The sequence below is a fragment of the Bos javanicus genome, chromosome 14 (assembly GCF_032452875.1).
Source record: "Bos javanicus breed banteng chromosome 14, ARS-OSU_banteng_1.0, whole genome shotgun sequence".
In the NCBI taxonomy this organism is placed as follows: Eukaryota; Metazoa; Chordata; class Mammalia; order Artiodactyla; family Bovidae; genus Bos; species Bos javanicus.
In genome coordinates this window covers 55,177,222-55,200,828 of record NC_083881.1, presented here as the reverse complement: position 1 = coordinate 55,200,828, position 23,607 = coordinate 55,177,222, and the positions used below count along the sequence as shown (strand labels likewise).

Here is a 23,607-nt window from a genome sequence, read left to right as displayed (position 1 = left end):
GATTTGAATCCTAATTCCTCCATGTTCTAATTGTGTACCAGATGGTAACATTGCTGGTTATCAAAAGTACTGTCCACACTTTGGGCAGGAAATAGCAATGTCGCTAGAGTTATATAACTTTCTGCAGCGTTGGTGGGGTTATCTCGGTCCTGCCTTAAAAGACCGGAAGTCTTGCTCATTTCCTCTGTAGTTGAAATTTACTTCTCTTTAATACAAAGGAATGGATAGAAATTATTTCTTGAAATCAAAAATCACAGTCAGACAAGACTTCAGAGATCGGGCTACCCAGCCTCTATATTCTGGTAACCCTGAGATACTATATATAAACATAGAAAAAAATTCACACAGAATCAAATCATAGTTTCCAAGATACTTCATGCTTATTGAATACATGTATAAAATGGGCAAATGAATAAATTAATATTCAGCACACATATATGTACATATATATATAATTTTATAAAACATGCAATTTGAAAGGTTTTGCTAAATGAAATAAAGATGATTTGTCTGGCATTCTATGGGGCAGAGCTCTCAATTAAATCACATTTGCATGAATCTATTATTCTAGAAATATTTTTATTGATTCCTTATATAAAATAAAAGAACTACTAAAATAAACAAATATTTAACATTTTATATGGACTGTTTAGTATAAGTATTTTGTCTATTTCTGTATAGTTGAGTATTATGAATGTTTTATATCTCAATTCTAAAAGCAGATTTTCTAAGTCATCCTTTCCCTAATGATGCCAGGAAATAGAAAATTTAACTTTCAAGTGATTCCTTTTTTCCTCCTCTGTAGTTGAAATTTACTTCTCTTTAATACAAAGGAATGGATAGAAATTATTTCATGAAATCACAGAATCACAATCAGAAGAGACCACAGAGCAGGCTGCCCAGCCCCTATACTCTGGTAACCCTGAGATACTATTAATATATATAAATGTAGAAAAAAAATCACACATTGAACTATAGGCAAAAGTTTTAGAACTGCTTTTATCTCATTTCTATCACATTCATTTTGACACTGGAGCCCTCAAGGCACTCTGTTGTGCCTGAATTTTGTAAGTGGAAGCAGTGAATGGGCTGAGTCTTGACAGGAAGTCAGGAGACCAAGCACCCAAGCTGCTTCTGCTTCTCACAAGCTTTGTCAGTTTGGCCAAATCTCCACATTCAGACCAGGTACAAATGATAGAGGACATGCAAATGACTCAAGGACCTAGTGCCTACTAAAGGAGCTTTTGGTCTTAAAGTGAGGGGAAAAAAATAATAAATATATGTATTTAAGGGCAAATAGGGTAATATTACCAGAGAGAGGCAAACCCACACCACTGTAGGAATTACAGGGTATGGTTAAGAATGTACACTGGAGCAGAGCTTTCTAGGTTTGAATTCCTGCTGTACCCCTTCCTGGCTGCAGGCTTGGGCAAGCTACTTAACCTCCCCGGCTCAGTCTCTTCACCTGTAAAATGGAAGGATATTAGTTACTAATGTGCAAGTACTAACACATAAGTTGCCAGGACTTAATGTAGTAATGCTGTAAATGCTGGCTGCTAAGTTTGTTGTTTATTTGCCTGAAGCAAAAGGTTAGAAAGAGAATATGAACTCATACATTTCTGTAATAGGTATAGTAATTCAGTTTATTCTTTATAACCTAATGTATTGATCAAATGAAAGAATTTGTATGAAAAGTATGTTAAAAAATTCAAAGTTCTCTGCTAGGAGATATGCTAGTAATTCAGGCTTGTATCTGGCCTTATTTTGTATCTGGATTTGCTGTCCCAGAAGCTGGGGATTTAGTCTGGTGTTGCAAAGAATCTGATAGCTGTCAGTTACCTACAAGCCTCCAGTATCACTGGGTTCTATCAGCCTTAAAGTAATAGTTCAGTCTAGTGAGCTGGGGAAAGAAATGTGAAGGCAGATTTTCCTCTCGGCTTCTAATCCTTCTCAGCTTCTTGTTCCCATTTCATTGGCACTGATCCTATTAGACATTCTTTTCATCCCAATTATTTTGTGAGATGTGAGCCTTGTTTAACTCATATGAAACTTAACTACAAAATTATGTTTTGTATTGGAATTAATTAAACTTCAGATGGAAGAGTCCCCGTTATCTACATTTGCTATCCCTATAGTATTCATCACTTTATAACACACCAAATATGTTATGATTATCATGTTTATTGTCATTCTTCCCCAGTTAGATTGTCAGCCCTATAACGGCAGAGATCTTGGCTCACTGATGTGCTCCAGCATCTAGAGCAAAAACTGTAACATAATAAGTGGTCAGTAGATGTTTGTTGAATGAATGATGGATACTATTAAGTGATTGGGAGAAAAAAAAAATAAGGTGGCAGTAAGCTTGGTGGGAGGAGAGCATTTTGAAACAATATATTAAACACAATTTGATCTTTTCCAATAAAATATTTATACAGGGTTTATATTGGAGGAATGCCCTGTGAGCTTCTCATATCACAATCTGATAATTTGTAAGTAATTCAAATAATTTTCTTTAGAAAAATAAATAGTAGATATACTAGATTTAAATAGTAATTTCTAGCAATAGTGCATATCCAAATGCTTTATAACACAGTATAAATTGTAATATTTGATATGGTAATTTATCAGTCATTGATATAGTTAGATGTAACCTGATCTCCACTATCTCCAGTGTATTATGATATGAACTGTTTAAATTATTTTGAATAAAGTGTTTTGAGAAATACCTTTATCAAATAATTGTTTCACTTGGTAGTGTTTTGAATTCTTTAAAAGGAATATCAATGGGGATGACCAAATTAATGACAAAATATTTAATTTTTAAATAACTTCAACAAAGACTGGGAAATATTTATTCAAATAGCTTCAGCTAAGATTGGGAAATATTTTTATTTTACAAAAATCTTTGTTGTAGCAACAGTTTCTGTCCTGATGCATATTCTGAAATTCATAAGATTTTTTGAGGGAAACACAATATTTTAAAACTTCAATGTCAATGTAAACTTTGAAATTAAAATGCATATTTTATTAGGTATGGTCTAAAACTAGATCATCCAAATGGAGACATGGGTTCTATGGTTTGTAAGATGAGTGGAACTTACATTGGTAAGTGTTGACCATCATTTATCATAGTTCTCAGAAATGCCTGACTGTATTTCCTTGTTTGGTATTCTCTTAGACCGCTCCTGTAGCCTCATCCCTTTTTTAAAAATTAGCGCTTCCTGGCTTTTTTTCAGCATCATGTAAGCATGTATGAAAAACCTTTTTCTAAGATTTACACTGAAGTGTCTTCAAGTATCTTTTTTTCCATTTCTTCTGTCATTTAAATGTTTCCATTACTAATTTAGCTGTTTACCTATAGCTTTAATTTTACTCTGATTTTTATTCCTTGCTCTATGTACTTCAGAATCATAAGCATTTTAGTTAATGAGCTTTATTCCTTCTGCCTCGGGCTTCTCTGGTGGCTCAGACAGTAAAGAATCCACCTGAAACTCGGGAGATCCAGGTTTAATCCCTGAGTTGGGAAGATCCCCTGGAGAAGCGAATGGCAACTTACTCCAGTATTCTTGCCTGGAGAATTCCATGGACAGAGGAGCCTAGAGGGCTACAGTCTATGCGGATGCGACTGAACGACTAACACACGTGCGCGCACACATATACACACACGCACACACACATATACACATTCCTTCTGCTTCACAGCCTTTGCAAGTTCCCGGTCCTGAAAGTTTCAAATAACATGTCATGTCTTCGAAAAAGCCTGATCCCCAGCTTTACATTCTCAAAGTTCGTTCTCCTTTTCCTTGATAGCTTTATCACAGTACTTAGTTCTCTGTGTCGTTGCTTTTGACTGACTATATCCTCCGTTTGACAGTGTGCTCACCCTGCACCTCTCAACCCATCACTGACCCAATTAAGTAGCTGTTAAATGAATGAAAGAAAATTGAGGGCAATATGATTACATATATGTTCTTTTATTCTTTATTCATTATTATACTTTGTGAGGTTTTCCTGGTTACAACGTTGAGACATCTTATTTGTATATCTTAAAGTAGTAGGTGTTTCTTTAAGATATTTCGTTTTCATTTCTTTGAGGATTAGTAGATGGTTGCATAATTATGGTGTTAATTTTCCTTGCTTTTAAATCAGCTTTATAATATATAGTTATTATTCTCCTGTGATTGAGAATTTAATTGATTGTGTATTTTAATTAATTCCAGGTCATCACAATGTCAGCTTCATCTTGGATAGTGATTATGGAAGGTAGATCATTTTGTAAATAATAATTTTCATAATTGATTCAACTGGGAAAATAAAATAAAAGTGTATATTTACTTTGTGCTATATATCCCTAGATTAAAAACTTAATTACTTTCAAAAAATTAATCACTTTACCCAAATTAACATTTAAGGAGTCTGTAACTCCTGTTCACTAGTAATTTGTGTCTCAGACATGGCCTTTCAGTTGCTGGGAAATCTAGCATTACTTAAAACAGTAAATAAAAAAAAATATTTGATTGTGATATGAAAAAGTGTGATTTTATGTTTTTAGCCCTTCTTGTTTATAAAATTGTTTTGATAACTAATTAAATTTTTTTGAATGTAGGAATAAATAAAGCTTCATGATTAATATTACCTGATAATGATTTTCTCCTAAAGTATCAAGACAAATAGAATTGTGAAAGATGGTAGCTACAGCTTTTAATTGTTCATTCTAATACCAATATTAATAACTTATATTTATGATTTCTAGTAAAACTAGAACTTATTTCCAGATATCCTAATTTCAGTCAGAAAGACCATCACATACTTATAGAAATACGAGAATATGCAAATCTCAGCACATGTTGCAAGTCTCATAGATAAAATAAAGAACCTTTAGTGGCAGGCATGGCATTAAGCACTTTACACATATTATCTAGCTTAATACTCCCAGAGAACCTATAAATTGGATGTTTTCATCTATCCCATATTGCACACTGGGAAAGCAACACTTAGGAACATTAAATTATTTGCCTAGGAATATTCAGCTGGTAGGAAACAGAGCTAGAATGTGAACCCATGCAGTCTGACTCCAGGACCTAAGCCTTTCTTCCCCATGCTTTGTCATGACCGATGGAGGGTCTCAGTCAAAGAACCACATCTCATCACTGTTTAACGCCCTGACCCAGGATTCTCTACCGTGGGGGGATTACCCCACTCCTGGAGCATTCACAAGGGTGTGTGGGGGGCATTCGTTGGCCCTCCCAGTCACTGGAGCATGCTACTGGCCTTTTATGGGCAGGACCATGATGTGCCAAACCTAAATTGTTCTTCCCAAAATGTCATAGCATCTCCCGTTTGGAAAGTGAACTGGTTGATTGAAATCCAAATAAGTCACATCATTTAGCCATCCAATACTAATATAGTTGTAGTAGACCGATGATGAAAAATTGTTTATTTTTTTGTCTCTGAAGAGAGACTCAGTGATTAGAAGTTTGGAAAGAGTGGCAATATTATAATCAAAGCAGATGTTATTCCTGTTCATTGTTTACAGGCTGTAAGAGAAGGATGAGATTTGGTCCCTGCATGTATGGAAATGCAGTTGAGTTGGTGAAACTAAATCCATTATCACTGCATTTACAGATGAGCTAGTTCTAGACACCTAAAGTCAGTAGATTTATTGCCAAGTTATAAACGTGGGCTGGACATTTTTTTTAAAAAATTAGTTATTTTTAAAATTATTTATGATAATAATAACCATAATACTTAAATTTGAGACTTACTGTGTACCTGCCCTATTTTAAGCCATTAATGAGTATCAAAACAACCTTATGGAATGTGTACTATTAGTACCATTTTTCAGCTGAAGAAATTGAGGCACACTTTTTAAAAACTTGTGGGTTCCCAAAGCCCAGGGACTGTATTTTTTCTTTTTTACAAGTTTTTGTTATTATTTGTTTTGGACCATGACTCATGGCTTGTGGAATCTTAGTTCCCCAACCAGGGATTGAACCCAGGCTCCAGCAGTGAAAGTGTCAAGTCGTAACCACTGGATCACCATCGGGGAATTACTTAAAGTGCCAAGTCCTAACCACTGGACACTTTATTATAGAATAAAATACACTGCACTAAAATCTTGAAGAATTTTGTAATTCAAGATAAAGCCAGAGTGGGTGATATGTAAACAGTGCTAAGATTTACCTTTATGATTTACAAGGGACAGTGACTTAGTCCCATAACTTAACTGTGATTTTCTGTAAGGACATGGCCTACTTAAATATAACTTGATAAGATCGGACAATAGGATTTTATTGAAATATTAGCAAAACGTGTTAGAAGCAATGATATGGAGTTTTAAATGATTTTGTGAACTATATATGGTTCCTTTATGCTCTCAATGTCATTCTTCGTAAGGTGAGAAAAGTGAATTCTTAGTTCCAAGTCTGAATGAGAGGTGCTAATTGCCAAATTCATCATATCTCTCTCAGAGAAATAATTATCCAAAAATAGAAGGTTTGAGTGATTGAGCTTGATTGTGATTGATAGGTATACATAAGTCAATATGCAGCATTAACATACCCCCCAAATTAGAAAATTTGTGCATATATAGGCAAAAATATTGCATACAATTGTTATTGCATAAAATTTATTGCATAAAATTCTGTGATCTTGACTTATAATCATTGTTTCCTTTTTTAAGCCAATGGATTTCCTTTTGTTTTAGGGTCTCAGAGTTTAAGAAATTGTATTTCTATATAAAACAGTCTTAAGAATTTAAGGTGATTGTTAAAAACATGATATTTACTACTTAAAAATCTAGTTTTAAGATTACATGGCATTTTTAAAATGTCATCATTTTATAATTAATAAAATCAATATTTTACAAATTTCTGGAGCATTGCTGAATATCAGATGAACCAATTGGAGACCGTGTGACATCTATTTTGTATTACTTTTAAAAAGAAAATTTGTTGAAATATAGTTGATTTACAATATTGTATGCATTCTGTATTCCTTTTAATGGGCAACCTTCCCTCTTCTATTACCCCAAGTTCGAACAACAGCTGTTTCAAACTGATAAGGTTTAGATGAGACTCTCTTAATTGAGAAATGCCTAGTTATTATCAGTGAATTAGTGAAAATCACCTCAGTGTCATACCAAATAAATTACATTCAAATTTTATTTCAGGAGGCAATTTCCCCACCAGCTTAAAAAGCAGAGTTAATTTTTCAGAGACAGGATCTGACCACAGACATTGTTGGAACTGGCTTCATTTTAGATCTTTAAGAAATCAACTGAAAGGCTTATAATATAAACATTTAAAATCCAGTGTGAACTTCTTAAATAGCTAAGTTAGCATAGCATGTTTTCAGGGACTCTTTAGCTTTGCAGATGCACATTATAATGCCTGTGTTGGATTCATAGGGAGTTGATTGCTGGTCTCCACCACAAGGTTTCCGTTATCCTTATAGATTACGGTTCATTGTGCTCTAATTATGATGAATGAGTTTGGAGTCTTAGATAACGTTAGAATGCCTTAACCTTTCTAATTATGAATTTAATGGAGGTAACTAAGAGAAAGCATTCAGTTTTAGGATCATATTCTTTCCATCCCTAGCCCTTTAGGCTATGGAAGTCCAAGTATGTATCTATCAAAAACATGAATAGGCTCCGTGTTTATTAAGGGTGACTTAGCTGTGACGGACTGTTGTGAACTTGCACTCATACTTTGTATCTCATGTAAGTTAGTGGCTAGAGAGGAGAACTGTGTAGTACCCAGGGCTCTGGACTCAAACTGCCTGGTTCAAATTCCATTTCTGCTACTGTCTTTGTGACCTTGACTAAGATAAATGTCAACTAATTTTTTTTTTTTTTTGGCCATGCTGCATGGCATGTGGGATTTTGGTTCCCTGGTCAGGGATCAAACCCATGCCCCCTGCATTGGAAGGGTAGAGTCTTAACCACTGGATTGCCAGGGAAATCACTGATCTTGACTAAGAAAAAATTTCTCTTGAGTATTACCTACCTCATGGGATTGATATAAGAATTAAATAGCATACTAATTAGAAGCAAAAAATTTAAAATTTTAGCATACCTGATAATAGTTCAATGATCTTAGTTACTCGTTCACTAAATGGGTTATGCTGCTGCTGCTGCGTCGCTTCAGTCGTGTCTGACTCTGTGCGACCCCATAGACGGCAACCCACCAGGCTCCCCCGTCCCTGGGATTCTCCAGGCAAGAACACTGGAGTGGGTTGCCATTTCCTTCTCCAATGCGTGAAAGTGAAAAGTCAAAGTGAAGTCGCTCAGTTGTGTCCAACTCTTCGCAACCCCATGGACTGCAGCCTACCAGGCTCCTCCGTCCATAGGATTTTCCAGGCAAGAGTACTGGAGTGGGGTGCCATTGCCTTCTCCGAAATGGGTTATAAGAGCACAGAAAGCCCAAGATGGTCATCCATAGAGCCCAACTTTTATGAAGGGCAGTCCTCCTGTGTGTTTATTTTTTATGTTAATACAAATTCTTACTTTATTGAACTTTATTTATTTGCATATAATAAAAGGTGCATATTTTAAATGTGCAGTTCAGTGAGTGCTGGCAAATGTGTTTGGTATATTTGTGGATTTAATAAAACAGGCTCTAGAACATCTTTATTTTCCTCAAAAGTTCTTTGTTGGTCCTTTGTAAATTTTGATATGATTTCTATCACTGAAGTAAAAGAAAATTTCCTAAAATAAAGGTCATTTTTATTTTATTTTATTTTTTTTAAGGTCATTTTTAAAGCAAGAATTTTTACTTTTTTTTAAACAGGAGTTTACCAGAAAAAATGGCATATTTCGTTTCTTCTCTCAATAAAATTTCAATGTTTCAAACATATGCAGGTATGTGACCTTTCTGTGTGAGGGGAAGGCAGGGGAAGAGAAGTGCATATACTTTATTTCATCAAATCAAATACAACAATGATTGTAAAGTGTACTGTATTATTTTATGTAGTTCTAAGAACGAAAAAACACCCAAGATAAGGATTGTACTAGGAAGCCCTGACATTAAGCCAGGATCTACAAAAAGCCAGGATCTGTAGCCAAAAACTACATTTCTGGTGTCAGGTTGATTGAGAAATAAACTTATCTCACTAAAAGAGACAGCAGGGAAACATGCATCTCAACTTGGGATGTTGATCAAGGAAGGAAAAAAAATCTCTGCTGTCAATTTAAACCCACAAACCAGCACTCTCGGGGATTTATGCTTTCAGTGTGGTCCAAAAAATTCCTCAAGGAGAATATAATTTATCTCAATTTAAAGAGATCTCAGTGCCAGGCCTGGGGTGATTCAGACGTGAAAGATGTTCAAAAATGAAAAAAATATGTGTCTTGGAATCAACCAAATATGATCTATCCTGTTTTTTTCTGGAAACATACTATGAAACTTACGTGAAAATGTTAGTTGTGTCCAACTTTTGTGATCCCACGGACTATAGCCTGCCAGGCTCCTCTGTTTATGGGATTCTCCAGGCAAGGATACCAGAGTGGGTTGCTATTCCCTTCTCCAAAGGGTCTTTCCAACCCAAGGATGGAACCCAGGTCTCCTGCATTGCAGGCATATTCTTTACCGTCTAGGCTACAGAAGTCTGTTTTATTGAATGTGAAACTCCTATGGAAAAATACATAGAACTTTGATAGAATGAACTAATAAGAGTAAATTTTAAAAAGAATGCACCATGTATCATTACTGGTCTATTTTATCAGTATATCTAAGACTCTTATATACAAAGCTGCAAGCATTCCAGTCATAGTTAATGTATTAGTATGTGAGAAAAATATAAGATGTTGGTCCGTAAATATAAGAAAGATTTCATTTTTAAAGAGCATAGAGAAGAGGCTGTTCTCTTGCTTTCTTGTTTTCTTTTGGAAGCAAACATCTGTGCTTAGCCCAGGCTTTCCTTGTTCTCTGGATCCTTCCATTACCAGTGTCTGTTTGGTACCAGTTACCACTTACCCTTGGTCCCCAGGAGATGCAGGTCTGTGTGAAAGCCATGTTTATTGTCCTCTTTGCAAGACTGCATCAGAGACAAAAGAACGAAACACCTGCTTCATTCCTTTGGTAATCCAGTACCTTCGCTGTGTTATTTGCTATGTCTAGGGAATTTGGAAAATTTGTAAAAGACAAACGTTTACGTTTATGTGGAATGTTCATGACATTTTATTTCTTGTCCTTTCCCTCCCCATCCCAGAGATTACTAGGATTTCACCTTCACAAGGAAGCACTCAAGGCGGCACTTGGCTAACAATCAGTGGACGGTTCTTTGATCAGACAGATTTCCCAGTCCGAGTTTTAGTTGGAGGTATTTTTAATGATTTTTTAATAAAAGAATGAATACTTCCTTTAATTATTTCTGTGAAAAATAGTAGTTGTGCTCAATTAATGTATTAATTTAAGAACTGGTATTTCCAGATGGGCATTTGGTCCTGGAGCTTGATGCTTTTCCCACTGCAATTTTCCAGTGAGGACTGCTCCTTGCAGCCTTATGTGACCAGGATTTGGGCTCTGAGGTCAGCACTGAAGGGCATTGCACAGCAGCATCATGGCTGCCATCAACAAATTGCTCGCCACGCTAAAGACACACATAACCTCTATTTAATAGACTTTCAAATTACCTCTCTGAACTGTTACTATTTCTTAATGGGTTAGATAATTACAGGGAAATTTAAAATGGCATTTTGGGAGACTCCTCATCCCTTTGTCATATACTCTGTCTTGTCTGGACATCAGTAATTACAGATTGTTTTGGCCTTAGAAAAAGCATTAATTGATTCACAAAATGTACATTGGGCTTGATTCCCTGGATGTGCGTCACTTTCATATGTCTGGTTCAGATCTGCTCAAAGGTAGGGAGCTAGGCAACTCAAATGGGAAGTTGGGAATGAATGTATAATGGGGATCTTCTCACTGAGTTAAAATGACCTTACTTACCTTGATGGACAAAGAACAGGACGTCTGTCCAAGTACCTGGCATGTAATTTTTCTGATCAAGCCTTCTGCTCAGATGATTTCTGCTTTTAAGGAATCTGCTGATGAGCTAGCCAAAATGTGATTCCAAGAAAAGAAATTCACAGAAAGCAATCCTGTGTAGCATTCATAGGACATCTTTCCTATCCCATGAATTCTTCCTGGCCACCTGCATAGGCCAAAAAATTTTAACATTTCATATAATATATTATTCTGTTTTACTATCTTTTAAAATATTAAAAACAGGAACATAATTTTGAATTTGTGTGTTTTACCTCTGACATTATGATACAGCTGATATACAAAGATTACATGTTAAGTTTTTTTAATAGTATTTCTTTGCCATTAAAGTGCAGGCAGATTTGAGATTCTGAATCCTCAATAATTTCTTGAAAATCATTGGTTTTTGTATCTTTCCTTTGCTCCAACAAAAATGAGTTAAGTTGGTTTAAAATATTGTTAAAATGTACTGTTTTATAGTTCAGTGACTTTGTATCCACAAAGCATTCAAATAGTGAAAGGTTGTATTGAAGTATACATTTTCCAGGCCACCAAACAAAACCTGGTAAAGATGCTTTCCTCCGTTTCCCTTACTTCTGTATTCATGGATTATTTCCATGTCAATAAATAGTTAATGAGGGTCGACCTTTCATGAAGCACTGTGAGGAGCACTTGGGAGTCTAAAATGTACACTCTTACTCAAGTCTATTTGTGCTTATGTATTACGATAATCGTTCTTATTTAAAACCTTGTCTGTTTTGGTTTCCATCTGTCTGTGACATAAATTATTATAAATTTATTTTAAAATTATTATCCTTTTTGTTTTTATTTTAAAAACTTGAACAAAACCACTATTATCCTAAGAAGACTGGAATCATCTACTTTTGTAAATTTTAAACATGACTGATTTATTCCAAAACTTTTCTCCAGGGAACAAAACATATAAGGCTTCACTTTGGACCCAGATAAAATAGTTTACAGTGACATCATTTTATCAAACTTTTAACTTTGTTTCTCAGAAATTATGAAATATTCTAACTCAGATTTGTGAGATTTTGCCAGCAAAGTGTTGCCCTGTGGAAGTACAACTAAAGTACAATTAATGAGTGATAAGCTTTGATGGAGAACATGTAAAGGAAATGAAGACCCTTCAGCTTTGCCTCTTGCTTGTGCGTCTTGGTTCTAATTGAAAAAGCACTCCAAGTTAGGCTGGTGTGATTTGCATTCTGAAGCTCTGTAGTAATGGCTCTGCCCTTGCTTCTCTGTAGGTCAAGCCTGTCATATTTTGAATGTCACAGAAAATAGCATATGTTGCAAGACACCCCCTAAACCTGATATTCTCAGAACTATATATCCAGGTAAGTCACCATTGGAGAGAAAGACCATTTCTATATTTGCATAAGAGGAATATTACTGACAGATATCTATAGTGTCTTAGTCTGTTCAGGCTGCTATAACAAAACATCATAGACTGAGTAGCTTATAAACACCATTGATTTCTCAAGATTCTGGAGGCTAGGAATCCAAGATCATGGCCCTGGCAGATTAGGTATCTGATGAGAACCTGTTCCTCATAGATGAGGCATTCGAAGGGGTATGGTGCTCTGTGGGGTCTCTCATAAGGACACTAATCCCATTCATGAGGGCTCTACTCCCATGGCCTGAACACTCCCCACAGGCCACACCTCCTAATACCATCACATTGGGCATTAGGTTTCACTAGGTTTCAACATTTTAGTTTTGAGGGGACCCAAACATTCAGCCCGTAACATAGTAACAAAAAATACTATTTGAGCTTTTTACAATTTGTGGTGAGAATGATAATAAATTTCTTCCTAGTTTTTCTTTTCTTTTTATTTCTGGATTAGGAAATATTTCTATTCAATTAGTTGAATCAAGGCTATACCAGTGGAGGTAAACTTGGCCTAAATTTCTCAGACACCCTGTGAAAGCTCTTTTGATAGAGTATGAAGGTACTTTTATTTCAAATCAAATGATTGTTACTAAATGTTGGTACAGGCTAATGGAAACATTTTAAATGCTTTTTTCCTAGTGAAAAAATAAATCAGTTCAGTTCAGTCACTCAGTCGTGTCCGACTCTTTGCAACCGCATGGACCGCAGCATGCCAGGCTTCGCTGTCCATCACCAGCTCCTGGAGCTTGCTCAAACTCCTGTCTTTTAAGTCAGTGATTCCATCCAACCATCTCATGCTCTGTCATCGCCTTCTCCTCCCACCTTCAATCTTTCCCAGCATCAGGGTCTTTTCCAATGAGTCAGCTGTTTACATCAGGGGGGGAAAAGTATTGGAGTTTCAGCTTCAGCATCAGTCCTTCCAATGAATATTCAGGACTGATTTCCTTTAGGATGGACTGGTTGGATCTCCTTGCAGTCCAAGGGACTCTCAAGAGTCTTCTCCAACACCACAGTTCAAAAGCATCAATTCTTTGGGGCTCAGCTTTCTTTATAGTCCAACTCTCACGTCTACACATGACTACTGGAAAAACCATAGCTTTGACTAGACGGACCTTTGTTGGCAAAGTAATGTCTTTGCTTTTTAGTATGCTGTCTAGGTTGGTCATAGCTTTTCTTCCAAGGAGCAAGCGTCTTTTAATTTCATGGCTGCAGTCACCATCTGCAGTGATTTTGGAGCCCAAAAAATAAAGTCTCTCACTGTTTCCATTGTTTCCCCATCTATTTACCATGAAGTGATGGGACTAGATGCCATGATCTTAGTTTTCTGAATGTTGAGTTTTAAGCCAACTTTTTCACTCTCCTCTTTCACTTTCATCACGAGGCTCTTTAGTTCTTCTTAAATGGCAGAGGTTAAATCCTTATCTAGTATGATTTAGGTGTGATCACAGGGAATGGGGAAAAATGGAACTCAAAAGTCTTTCCAGATTTTCCACCTGTGGCCATTGAAAGTGCAGCTGAGGGCTTTGAGGTCTGAAACTAGACCCCCGTGATGCTGTACATGTGTGCAGGTGGATTTTGTATCTCATCTTGTGCCCCCAGTGAAATCAGTTTATAATTGTGTCGTTGGTTGGTGTTTGAAGCCAAACAAATTCAGTTTATTAACCTTTTAAATGTCTTTGTTTTGCATGATATTTTAAACAATGATTTTATTTATTTATTTACAGTTGTGTTGGATCTTCATCGCTGTGCAGGCTTTTCTCTAGTGCAGCGAGCAGGTGGTGGTGGTTTAGTCACTCAGTCATGTCCAATTCTTTGAGACCCCATGAGCTGTAGCCCACCAGGCTCCTCTGTCCATAAGATTTTCCAGGCAAGAATACTGGAGTGGGTTGCCATTTCCTTCCACATTGCAGCTCTCTAGTTGCAGTGCACAGGTTTCTCATTTCCGTGGCTTCTCTTGTTGCAGAGCACAGGATCTAGGGCACGTAGACTTCAGTAGTCGTGGCCTGTGGCCTCAGTAGTCGTGACTCTCAGGCTGTAGGGCACAGGCTCAATAGTTATGGTGCACGGGCAGTTGCTCTGCAGCATGTGGGATCATCCTGGATCACGGATCGAACCCGTGTCTCCTGCATTGGCAGGTGGATTCTTTACCACTGAGCCACAAAGAAAGCTCTTGAATGATATTTTTTAAATGACCAGTTTAAGAGGAGAATTTTGGTATTCATAATTGATTACTTTAAAGAAAGTTGTGTATACAAGAGCATACTGTTGCTTAAAAAGTTTGAAGTGCTCAAGCACTTCAAAGAGAAGAGTTGCAGAGGAAGAGTTGCAGTCATTATTTTCCAGATTCTGACACTCCAGCCAAGCCTAAGCTGCTGGAGAAAAACCTGCACTTGACTCGTGTTGTATTTTAAGGAAGAAAAATAAAAACTGAGATGGCTCCATTATAATTATGAAAAAATAACACTGGCAAGTGTTGTTGTTGTTCAGTCACTAAGTCATGTCCGACTCTTTGTGACCCCATGAACTGCAGCAGGCCAGACTTTCCTGTCCTTCACTATCTCCCTGAGTTTGCTCAAACTCATGTCCATTGAGTCAGTGATGCCATCCAACTATCTCATCCTCTGTTGCCCCCTTCTCCTCTTGCCCTCAATCTGGCAAGTGTAAGCTTACTTTAAATGAGAATGTTTTCTCTCTGATTCTGTCCAAGAAGGAGATGAAATCCTAGAGCACAAAGTAATGTTAAAAAGAAGAAAAGTACTAACAGAAACCTAAGGCCAACAGTGTGTGTTCATTGAACCATTAAATGAGTAACTTTTATTAGAGATAATAATCAGGGTGAATGTTTTGTAATGAAATAGTCTGAATCTTGAAGTTTTGAGTCTTGACTACATAAAGCAACATCAGTCTTATCAAAAGTAATAATTATATTATTACTATCTTATGTAAGGCATTCACTGAGTACCAGGTACTTTGCGTGTGTGTGTGTGTGTGTGTGTGTGTATAATATGTAATCCCTATAGCAGCTACGCAAGTCATAATATTAGACTCATTTTATAGAATGTAGAATCAGAGGTTTAGATGTATGAAATAATAAATAAAATTGTAGACTGTCTTAATAGCACTCTATCCTCTGGGCACAGATACAGGTAGAGATATATGTAATTCTTCTGTTTATACATATAGTCTAAAAATATGAATATAAATAGAATATCTATAAGCACTACCCAAGTAAAAGTTATTGAGATACTGCATCAAAATTCTGATGAGAGCCTTCTTTATTACATTCAGGAGGGAGAGGCCTAACGCTTGAGGTGTGGAATAATAGCCGGCCAGCACGTCTTGAAGAGATACTCCAATACAGTGAAAAAACTCCAGGGTACTTGGGTGCCATTTGGGTAGATTCAGCTTCCTATGTTTGGCCCATGGAACAAGACACATTTGTTGCACGTTTCAGTGGATTTTTGGTGGCTCCAGAATCTGACGTTTATAGATTCTACATCAAAGGTGATGACCGTTATGCCATTTATTTCAGCCAGACTGGACTTCCAGAAGATAAGGTAGGGAAGCCACAGCATACCACATGGTATCATAGAAACAATATGGTAACCTTTATATGTGTCCCATTTATTCGACACTAAAACCAATGAATATACTAAAGAATCTATGTGGTGGGTATTTGACTATTTTAACACATGTGATATGAGCCATAAAGTCATTACGGAAAACTTGTTGTCTAAAAGAAAATGTTTTTCCCATACCTAAATTTTCCTTCACTAAGAAAAAAATAGACATTTTCTTTAAAATTAAAGATTATTTTTATTATGAAAGAATTATAATCACCCATAGGGAATTTGGAGAAAAGTACACATATTTCACTGTTCTACTAGATCTGTTTCACTATTACTTGATCATGAGATTAAAATCTTTTATCTCCTTTTGTCTATATTTTATTTTTTACATAAATAGGATCCTGTGACCAAATTTATAATCACTTTTATCATGTATTAGTCTTTTCACATATTATTAAATAGCTTTTATGATGCAGTGTTTGATGACTAAATAGTATGTTATTGCGTGAGTTACTAAACTTAAGTAACTTTCCACATACTGATACATTTTTAACTTCTGATATTTTATGATCACAAATAATACTCTGTTAAACATTTGTGTTCATTACATTATTACATGTTTTATGTTATTTCTTTAGGAAGTGAAAGTGAAAGTCGCTCAGTCATGTCCGACTCTTTGCATCCTCATGGTTTGAGGCCCCAAGGTTTGAGGCCCCAAGGTTTGCGACCCCATGGACTGTCCATGGAATTCTCCAGGCTAGAATACTGGAGTGTGTAGCCTTTCCCTTCTCCAGGGGATCTTCCCAACCCAGGAATCAAACCCAGGTGTCCCACATTGCAGACAGATTCTTTACCAGCTGAGCTACAAGGGAAGCCCAAGAATACTGAAGCTGGTAGCCTATCCCTTCTCCAGTGGATCTTCCTAACCCAGGAATTGAACCGGGGCCTCCTGCGTTGCAGGCAGATTCTTTACCAACTGAGCTATGAGGGAAGGACCATTTCACAAATGTGAAACTGATAGATCAAATCAAAATGACTCACTACATATATGGCAAGGTTGTCTCCCAGACTTAAATGCCTGCCTGTAACACATGAATTCCAATTTTGCAGTAGTTTTTCAGCATGTTTCTTTTAAGGACAGTGTAGTCATTTCTGTTGAGAAGCCTCAAGTCTTCTCTTTGTAGAGTATAGACGCATTTAGTGATCTTTGGCATCTTTCATATCTCTTTTTAATGATCTAATTTGGATTAAGTCCCTCAAAGTTTTCTGCAGAAAAAAAGAATCTTTTACTTAACAATAAGCAACCTTCCTCCCAGGATGGGTCTTTAAATTTTCCATTTGCAGTTCTAATTGTGGAAAAGCTATGATCTGTGTGTGTTCATGGAATAGTATGGTTGATATTCATTAAGGTTGGCAGGAGTGAAGTGAGCTTTGATAATTTTTTAAGATCCTTTTCATCATGAATAATAGAAGAAAAATATGAAGTATTTTCATGTTTTTCTGTTCATAAAAGGTCTAAGACTGAGAGAAATAATAAATAATAAATAAATGCTGAAAGTCTTATTAATAAGTTCTCTCTCTCCTCCCCTCTCTCTTTCTCTGTCTTTTTGGGATAAGGTGAGGATTGCCTATCATTCTTCCAATGCCAACAATTATTTTTCCAACCCAACACAGAGATCAGATGATATTCATCTTCAAGAAGGAAAAGAGTAAGATTTGTTTTCTTTTCTTTAAACTATTATGTGATATTTAAAAGCCATAAGTTTATATATAAAAACATTTTAAATTTGTTTCATGGGTGGAAGTGATGCTAATTTATTATGCTAATAATATTATTATGCTAATAATCAATTTGTAATTGGCCATTCTCCTTAATTTTGTTACATTTTGTTCCTATATTCTCAAGAATACTTCTCCATGTAACAGCTCTTTTGCATATATCACGTTTTTTACCTCCCTGTTTTCTAGGAATCCTGAAGAGCTTTTTGAATGGGATTATTAGCTATTTATTAGTTAGCATTCAGCTAACTAGGGAAATTCGAAATCTAAATTATTCCTGTTACAGAAATTATAATTTTGTGAAATTTTCTTAATCCTGCTTCAGTTTCTTACTAGGACCTTTCAGTCAATCCAGCCATCAAGTTCTCTGCTCTTATTTTCTCTATTGCTGGAGATAAACCACAAAACCACATTAACTGGTGCCACAGTTAATATGTATTTAATAGTCTCATGATTTATTTCAGACCCTGGGCCTGCCAGTACTGGAAATTTAATACTAAAGATATTAAAACATACTCCCTGCCCTTAAGTGGTATATTTTTTAGTGCTGAAAGGTCCAATTTCAGAAAGAAAATGAGAATATTATTCAAATAGCTAATAATCCCATTCAAAAAGCTCTTCAGGATTCCTAGAAAACAGGGAGGTTAAAAAATGTGATATATGTAAAATAGCTGTTACACAGAGAACATCAAGAGGTACATGTGAATTACCTTCCATTTACCATTTGTATTTGTTAGGTTTTGCTGTGTAAGAAACCATTCCCCCAGATTTGGTAGCTTGAAGCAACCCAATTTTGTGATTATCTAGGTAGATCTTTTGATCCTGGCTGTGTTAGCTGGTGATTAATGGTCCAGGACCGCCTTGTTCGCATATCTGGAGTCTCGGCTGGCCTGGCAGGGACTGAAGTATCGAGGATATCTCCAGCCAGAAGGTCTTTCATGACGGTGTGTTGCAGTGTCCCCGCAGGCAAGAGGGCAATTCCTAATGCACAGGGGCTTTTTAAACTCTGCTTATGTCACATTTGCTAATATCTCAGTGACTAAAGCAAAAGGCCAGGCTTATATTCAGTGGGTGAAGAAACAGACTTCACTCCTTTTATTTTTTAATTTATTTTTGCCTGCACTGGGTCCCTATCGCTGCACTCAGGCTTTCTCTAGTTGCCGCAGAGAGGGGCTCTGTTCGTCACGGTGCACGGGCTTCTCGTTGCAGTGGCTTCTCTTGTTGCAGAGCACGGGCTCTAGCCACACAGGCTTCAGTGATTGAAGCTCTCAGGCTCTGTTGAGTGTGTCATTGGTAGTTGTGGCACATGGGCTTAGTTGCTTTGAGGTATGTGGGATGTTCCGGAACAGGGATCAAACCTGTATCCTCTGCTTTGGCAGGTGGATTCTAAACCACTCGACCACCGGGGACATCCTGGGCTTCTCTTCCTGGTGGGAGGAGTTTTGTTTTTCATTCTACCACATCACCCTTCCAGATATTGATTAGGTTATGCTCATAGGCAGCATCATGGAGTTGGTCAGAGAGGGTTGGGATCAATAGTACCTGAGAGAAGCTACACTTAATGTTCTCACTGAAGTCTTAGGAATAACAAGCATTCCATTCTTTTTCTCTTCCCCCTTCTAATATCACTGCTTTATATACTTAAGCCTTTTCTTTTTTAACCAAGATTGCCAGGCCAATTCAGAGAAAATGGACTACCTTGTTAATTTCTATTGCTATTCAGTGTCAATACACCTTCAGGCTTTGCTTTGACCTTGGAAAATGAGTTCAATTTACCTGCTTGATAAGAGCACAGAGCTTGCATGAAGGTGGCTTGTAATACATCTGCCACCTGGTTTATCTGTGCTTCTGCAAACTAGCTTGGAATTTACACATTGGCAGGAATAATGATGCCTGTGAGTTCTGAAATTGAGGCCACATGGCTGGTTTGTTGCACAATGGTCCCTGGGACCTTTTTGAAGATAACTTGTCTTGCCAGTTCATTTTACTGAAATAATACAGCCTATCTCTACATGCATATCTCTTGGGTCACCCCCCTTTCTATTTGAATCCTACCTCAGTTACTAACTTCTAAATAATTTTTCAGTCTTTAAAATTCTTAGTTTCTGTAATTCATATAAACAAACAGAATAATATATGTATTTATAGGACTTTGTGACACTTAAATAGAGTAATGTCTGTGAAGTGCTAGCATGTAGAAAGTGCCTCAAAATATATTTAAGCTGCCAATAAGGATACAGAATTTAGTGGTTCTTCTCCAAGTCCAGGCTTCCCTTATGGGTCAACTGGTAAAGAATCCACCCACAATACAGGAGACCTGAGTTCGACCCCTGGGTTGGGAAGATCCCCTGGAGAAGGAAAAAGCTACCCGCTCCAGTATTCTGGCCTGGAGAATTCCATGGACTGTATAATCCACTGGGTCTCAAAGAGTAGGACATGACTGAGTGACTTTCACTTTACTTCACTTCTCCAAGTCCTGCTCCGTAGTTAGTATTGCCCACCTTGATTTGGCAGAGATGGCAAACAGGTTTCTCAGGGCAGCTGAAAGCCTGACATAATCCTCCAGTATCAGTCCTGTGGAGGAAATGACCCAGAGCCCCATCTCCTTGCCAGATGGGAGATAAAAAATGCACTCCATTCACAGTCTTTCATGAACCGTGGACACTTCATCTCCATATACAAGAGTATCTGCTGAATGATGTGAGGCCATTTAAAGGAACTCCTAGCTGGCCTCTTCAAAGATGGGAGCAGTGTGACACTGATTGAGACTTAGGTAGGAAAGGTCCCCTGGAGGAAAAAATGGCAACCCACTCCAGTATTCTTGCCTGGGAAGGCTCATGGACAGAGCAGCCTGGTGGGCTATAGTCCACGGGGTCCCAAAGAGCCAGACACAACTGAGCGACTGAGCACACAAACAGTAGTAGCTTTGCACTCACCTGTAATGACTGGTGGGTGAACAGCTAATTCTCAATAGGCAGTTGGATGATGGGCAGGGACCCTCAGGAATCAAGAATTCCAGATTTAAGGTGTGAATCTCATCCAGCTTGTTGGAGGGCCGTGATCAGCCTAATCAGTAAAAGTTTCCTAAGGCAGTGTTTTATTTCCCAAGTTACAAGTGGAGACAATATTTAAGGAACTTAGGGGAGAATTTCATCCCTGACACATACAACCACTCAGATACAAAATATGTGGTATGTCTGAGTCTACCTGACATTTTCTTATGTACATTACAGTACTTTAACCTCTTTGTGTCCTCTGGTTTTATGTCAGGAAGTTTGTTATAACCTACAATGTAATTGTTTTCAGCTCCTTGAGGATAGAAGGTAGTATCTCTTCTCAATTCATCAGTTTCTCTATCTCTAATGCAGATATCTTACACAACTCATTTTCTTTTAGCAAACTGCTGTGAAATAATTTGATAGTTAAAATCAAGGATGTGTGTATGTGTGTGTGCTAGTCACTTCAGTTGTGTCCGACTCTTTGAGACCCTCTGGACTACAGACCACCAGGCTCCTCTGTCCTTGAGATTCTCCAAGCAAGAATGCTGGAGTGGGTTGTCATGCCCTCCTCCAGGGGATCTTCCCGACCCAGGGATCAAACCCTTGTCTCTTACATCTCCTGCATTGGCAAGTAGGTTCTTTACCACTAGCGCCACCTGGGGACAATATAAATCATTTATTGGGCAGGTATTTTGTATCGTGTAGAAATTTATTCATTGAAAGCAAAATTCATGATTAAGTGTTCTGGAGAAAAAGTTCCAATCTTTAGTTGTTCTATTTTCCAGATATTACATTGAAATCTTGCTGCAGGAGTACAGACTAAGCGCTTTTGTGGATGTTGGACTGTACCAGTATAAAAGTGTCTATACTGAACAACAAACAGAAGATGCAGTGAATGAAGAACAAGTCATCAAATCCCAGTCAGCAGTTGTCCAGGAAGTACAGGTTGGCTGTGGTTATAGAGTCACCTTAGAAAGAGCAAATGTTCAAAGATAGAACTCTATTTGGTTATTAACTGTACGAGGTAAGATACTGTTTGAAGGGGAAGCAGTCGTGGAAAATTATTAAATTGTGCCTTGGAATATCTGTAATTATAAAGAGCCTGTTGTTTGATGACTTACCCTTTAAAATAGTTTATTGTTTACAGTAGCTGGTTTATGATGCTTTTAAAAATGTATTTTTCCATGTAGTAAATAGATGCTTTTTTTAAATTGGGGAATAGGTTATAACATTGGAAAACTGGGAAACAACTCATGCAACGAATGAAGTGCAGAAGGTCGTGGTAACCAGCCCATGTGTGGAAGCTAATTTATGTTCACATTACCAGTATAGATTGATCTACAACATGGAAAAAACTGGTAAGTTGTAAAAAATAAGGGAGACTTTATTTCTCTTTATGTTAGACAAAATTTTAAAAAGGTATTTGCTCTAGTCAAGTTCTACTATCTGGAAAATACAGTTTTAATAGTATGCTTGGTAAAGAAGCAAAAAAAATATTATGAAGAAAACTCCTCAGACTGGGATAGAAAATGGCATCAATAAAAACAACTTTCAGGTATATACTGTCATTTTCTTCTATAAGGATCATGATAAATGCATATTTAAACACACAAAAACATACCTGAAACTCACAGGTATAAGTTAATAGGAATTAAATTTATCATTACAGACAGGTAATCATTTCTTTCAATTTCTCAAATTAAGCAATAGACCTATAAGACACTAATTTATCTGTTAATAAAGATATTGTATTTCTTATTTTATAACAAATCCAGAAAAATAATTTTTGCTACTTCTATCATTTCAATAAGTAAATACTGATGAATACTTACTATTTGCCACATGGGATGCTTATTACCATGGGAACATTGAAACAGTAAAATATGAACCTGTCCTCAATAGATCACAATCCCATTAAGTACTCAATAATATTGAATTTGAATCTTTCAGAACATAATTTCATTAATAACTTATGGTACAGGCTATAGGTACTTTAAAAAATTCAAATATAAGGCATCACTGCTGGTTGGGGTAGAGCAGAGATTGCAACCCATTTTTTTTCTGATTAAAGTTCCTAATCATTTGACTTTTAAATTTTATTTTATTTCGTACAAAGTCTGGCTACCTGCTGATGCTTCTGAGTTCATACTGCAGTCAGCCTTAAATGACCTCTGGTCTATAAAACCCGACACAGTGCAAGTCATAAGAACACAAGACCCCCGAAGCTATGTTTACCTGATAACCTTTATATCAACTAGAGGTAAGCCTGTATTTCATTTTGAAGTTCTGTAATGTTTTTTCTAGGAAACAAATTCGTATCCTGTGCACCTCCACTGAAAAAGGTAAAAGCACCATAAAATGAGAGGAGAAAGGAAGTGGATTCATAGTGTTGATCAACTTCAGGAGAAACGAATTAAATGGTTAATTTTTTATATTGTAATTTAAATTTTAGTTGTATTTCAAAGAGTGTACAGCTCCAAATACATGAGAAATACACTGCACTATAAACTACAAATACTCTATTAGTAATAGTCTACTTTATATTTAGCAAAAATTACTGAAGATATTTAATTCTGGAAATGAAATTTAAGTAAATCAGTATTTCTCAGGAGACACTTAGTCTGGCCAGATCTTGCCCACTGAAAGGATTCTCGGGTCAAACCCACATAGGAAACACTGCATACCACACCTTCTCCTTGAAGATTTATAGAACCCATTAGAATATTAAAATCCCCAAGGAATCCTGCAGTGAGCAATAAAAACAACAAAGCAATAAAAAAAAAAAAAAGCAGTGCACTTGTATTTAATATAGCATTTTCCAAAATTATTTGATTTCTTTACCCTTTTCAAGTAATAGC

General features: G+C 36.7%; 1 protein-coding gene across 2 annotated transcripts in view; it reads left to right on the top strand.

Annotated features, from left to right (window-relative positions):
- PKHD1L1 (PKHD1 like 1) overlaps positions 1-23,607 on the top strand; it is a 180,862-nt gene that overhangs the window by 22,689 nt on the left and 134,566 nt on the right. For both annotated transcript variants that reach the window (XM_061439128.1, XM_061439129.1), the window contains exons 7-17: positions 2,436-2,489; positions 3,032-3,105; positions 4,221-4,263; positions 8,793-8,863; positions 10,213-10,323; positions 12,257-12,346; positions 15,691-15,959; positions 17,589-17,680; positions 21,535-21,694; positions 21,972-22,107; positions 22,866-23,009. In XM_061439128.1, coding sequence (XP_061295112.1) covers positions 2,436-2,489; positions 3,032-3,105; positions 4,221-4,263; positions 8,793-8,863; positions 10,213-10,323; positions 12,257-12,346; positions 15,691-15,959; positions 17,589-17,680; positions 21,535-21,694; positions 21,972-22,107; positions 22,866-23,009 — 1,244 coding nt within the window. The remainder of the gene's footprint in view (positions 1-2,435; positions 2,490-3,031; positions 3,106-4,220; positions 4,264-8,792; positions 8,864-10,212; positions 10,324-12,256; positions 12,347-15,690; positions 15,960-17,588; positions 17,681-21,534; positions 21,695-21,971; positions 22,108-22,865; positions 23,010-23,607) is intronic.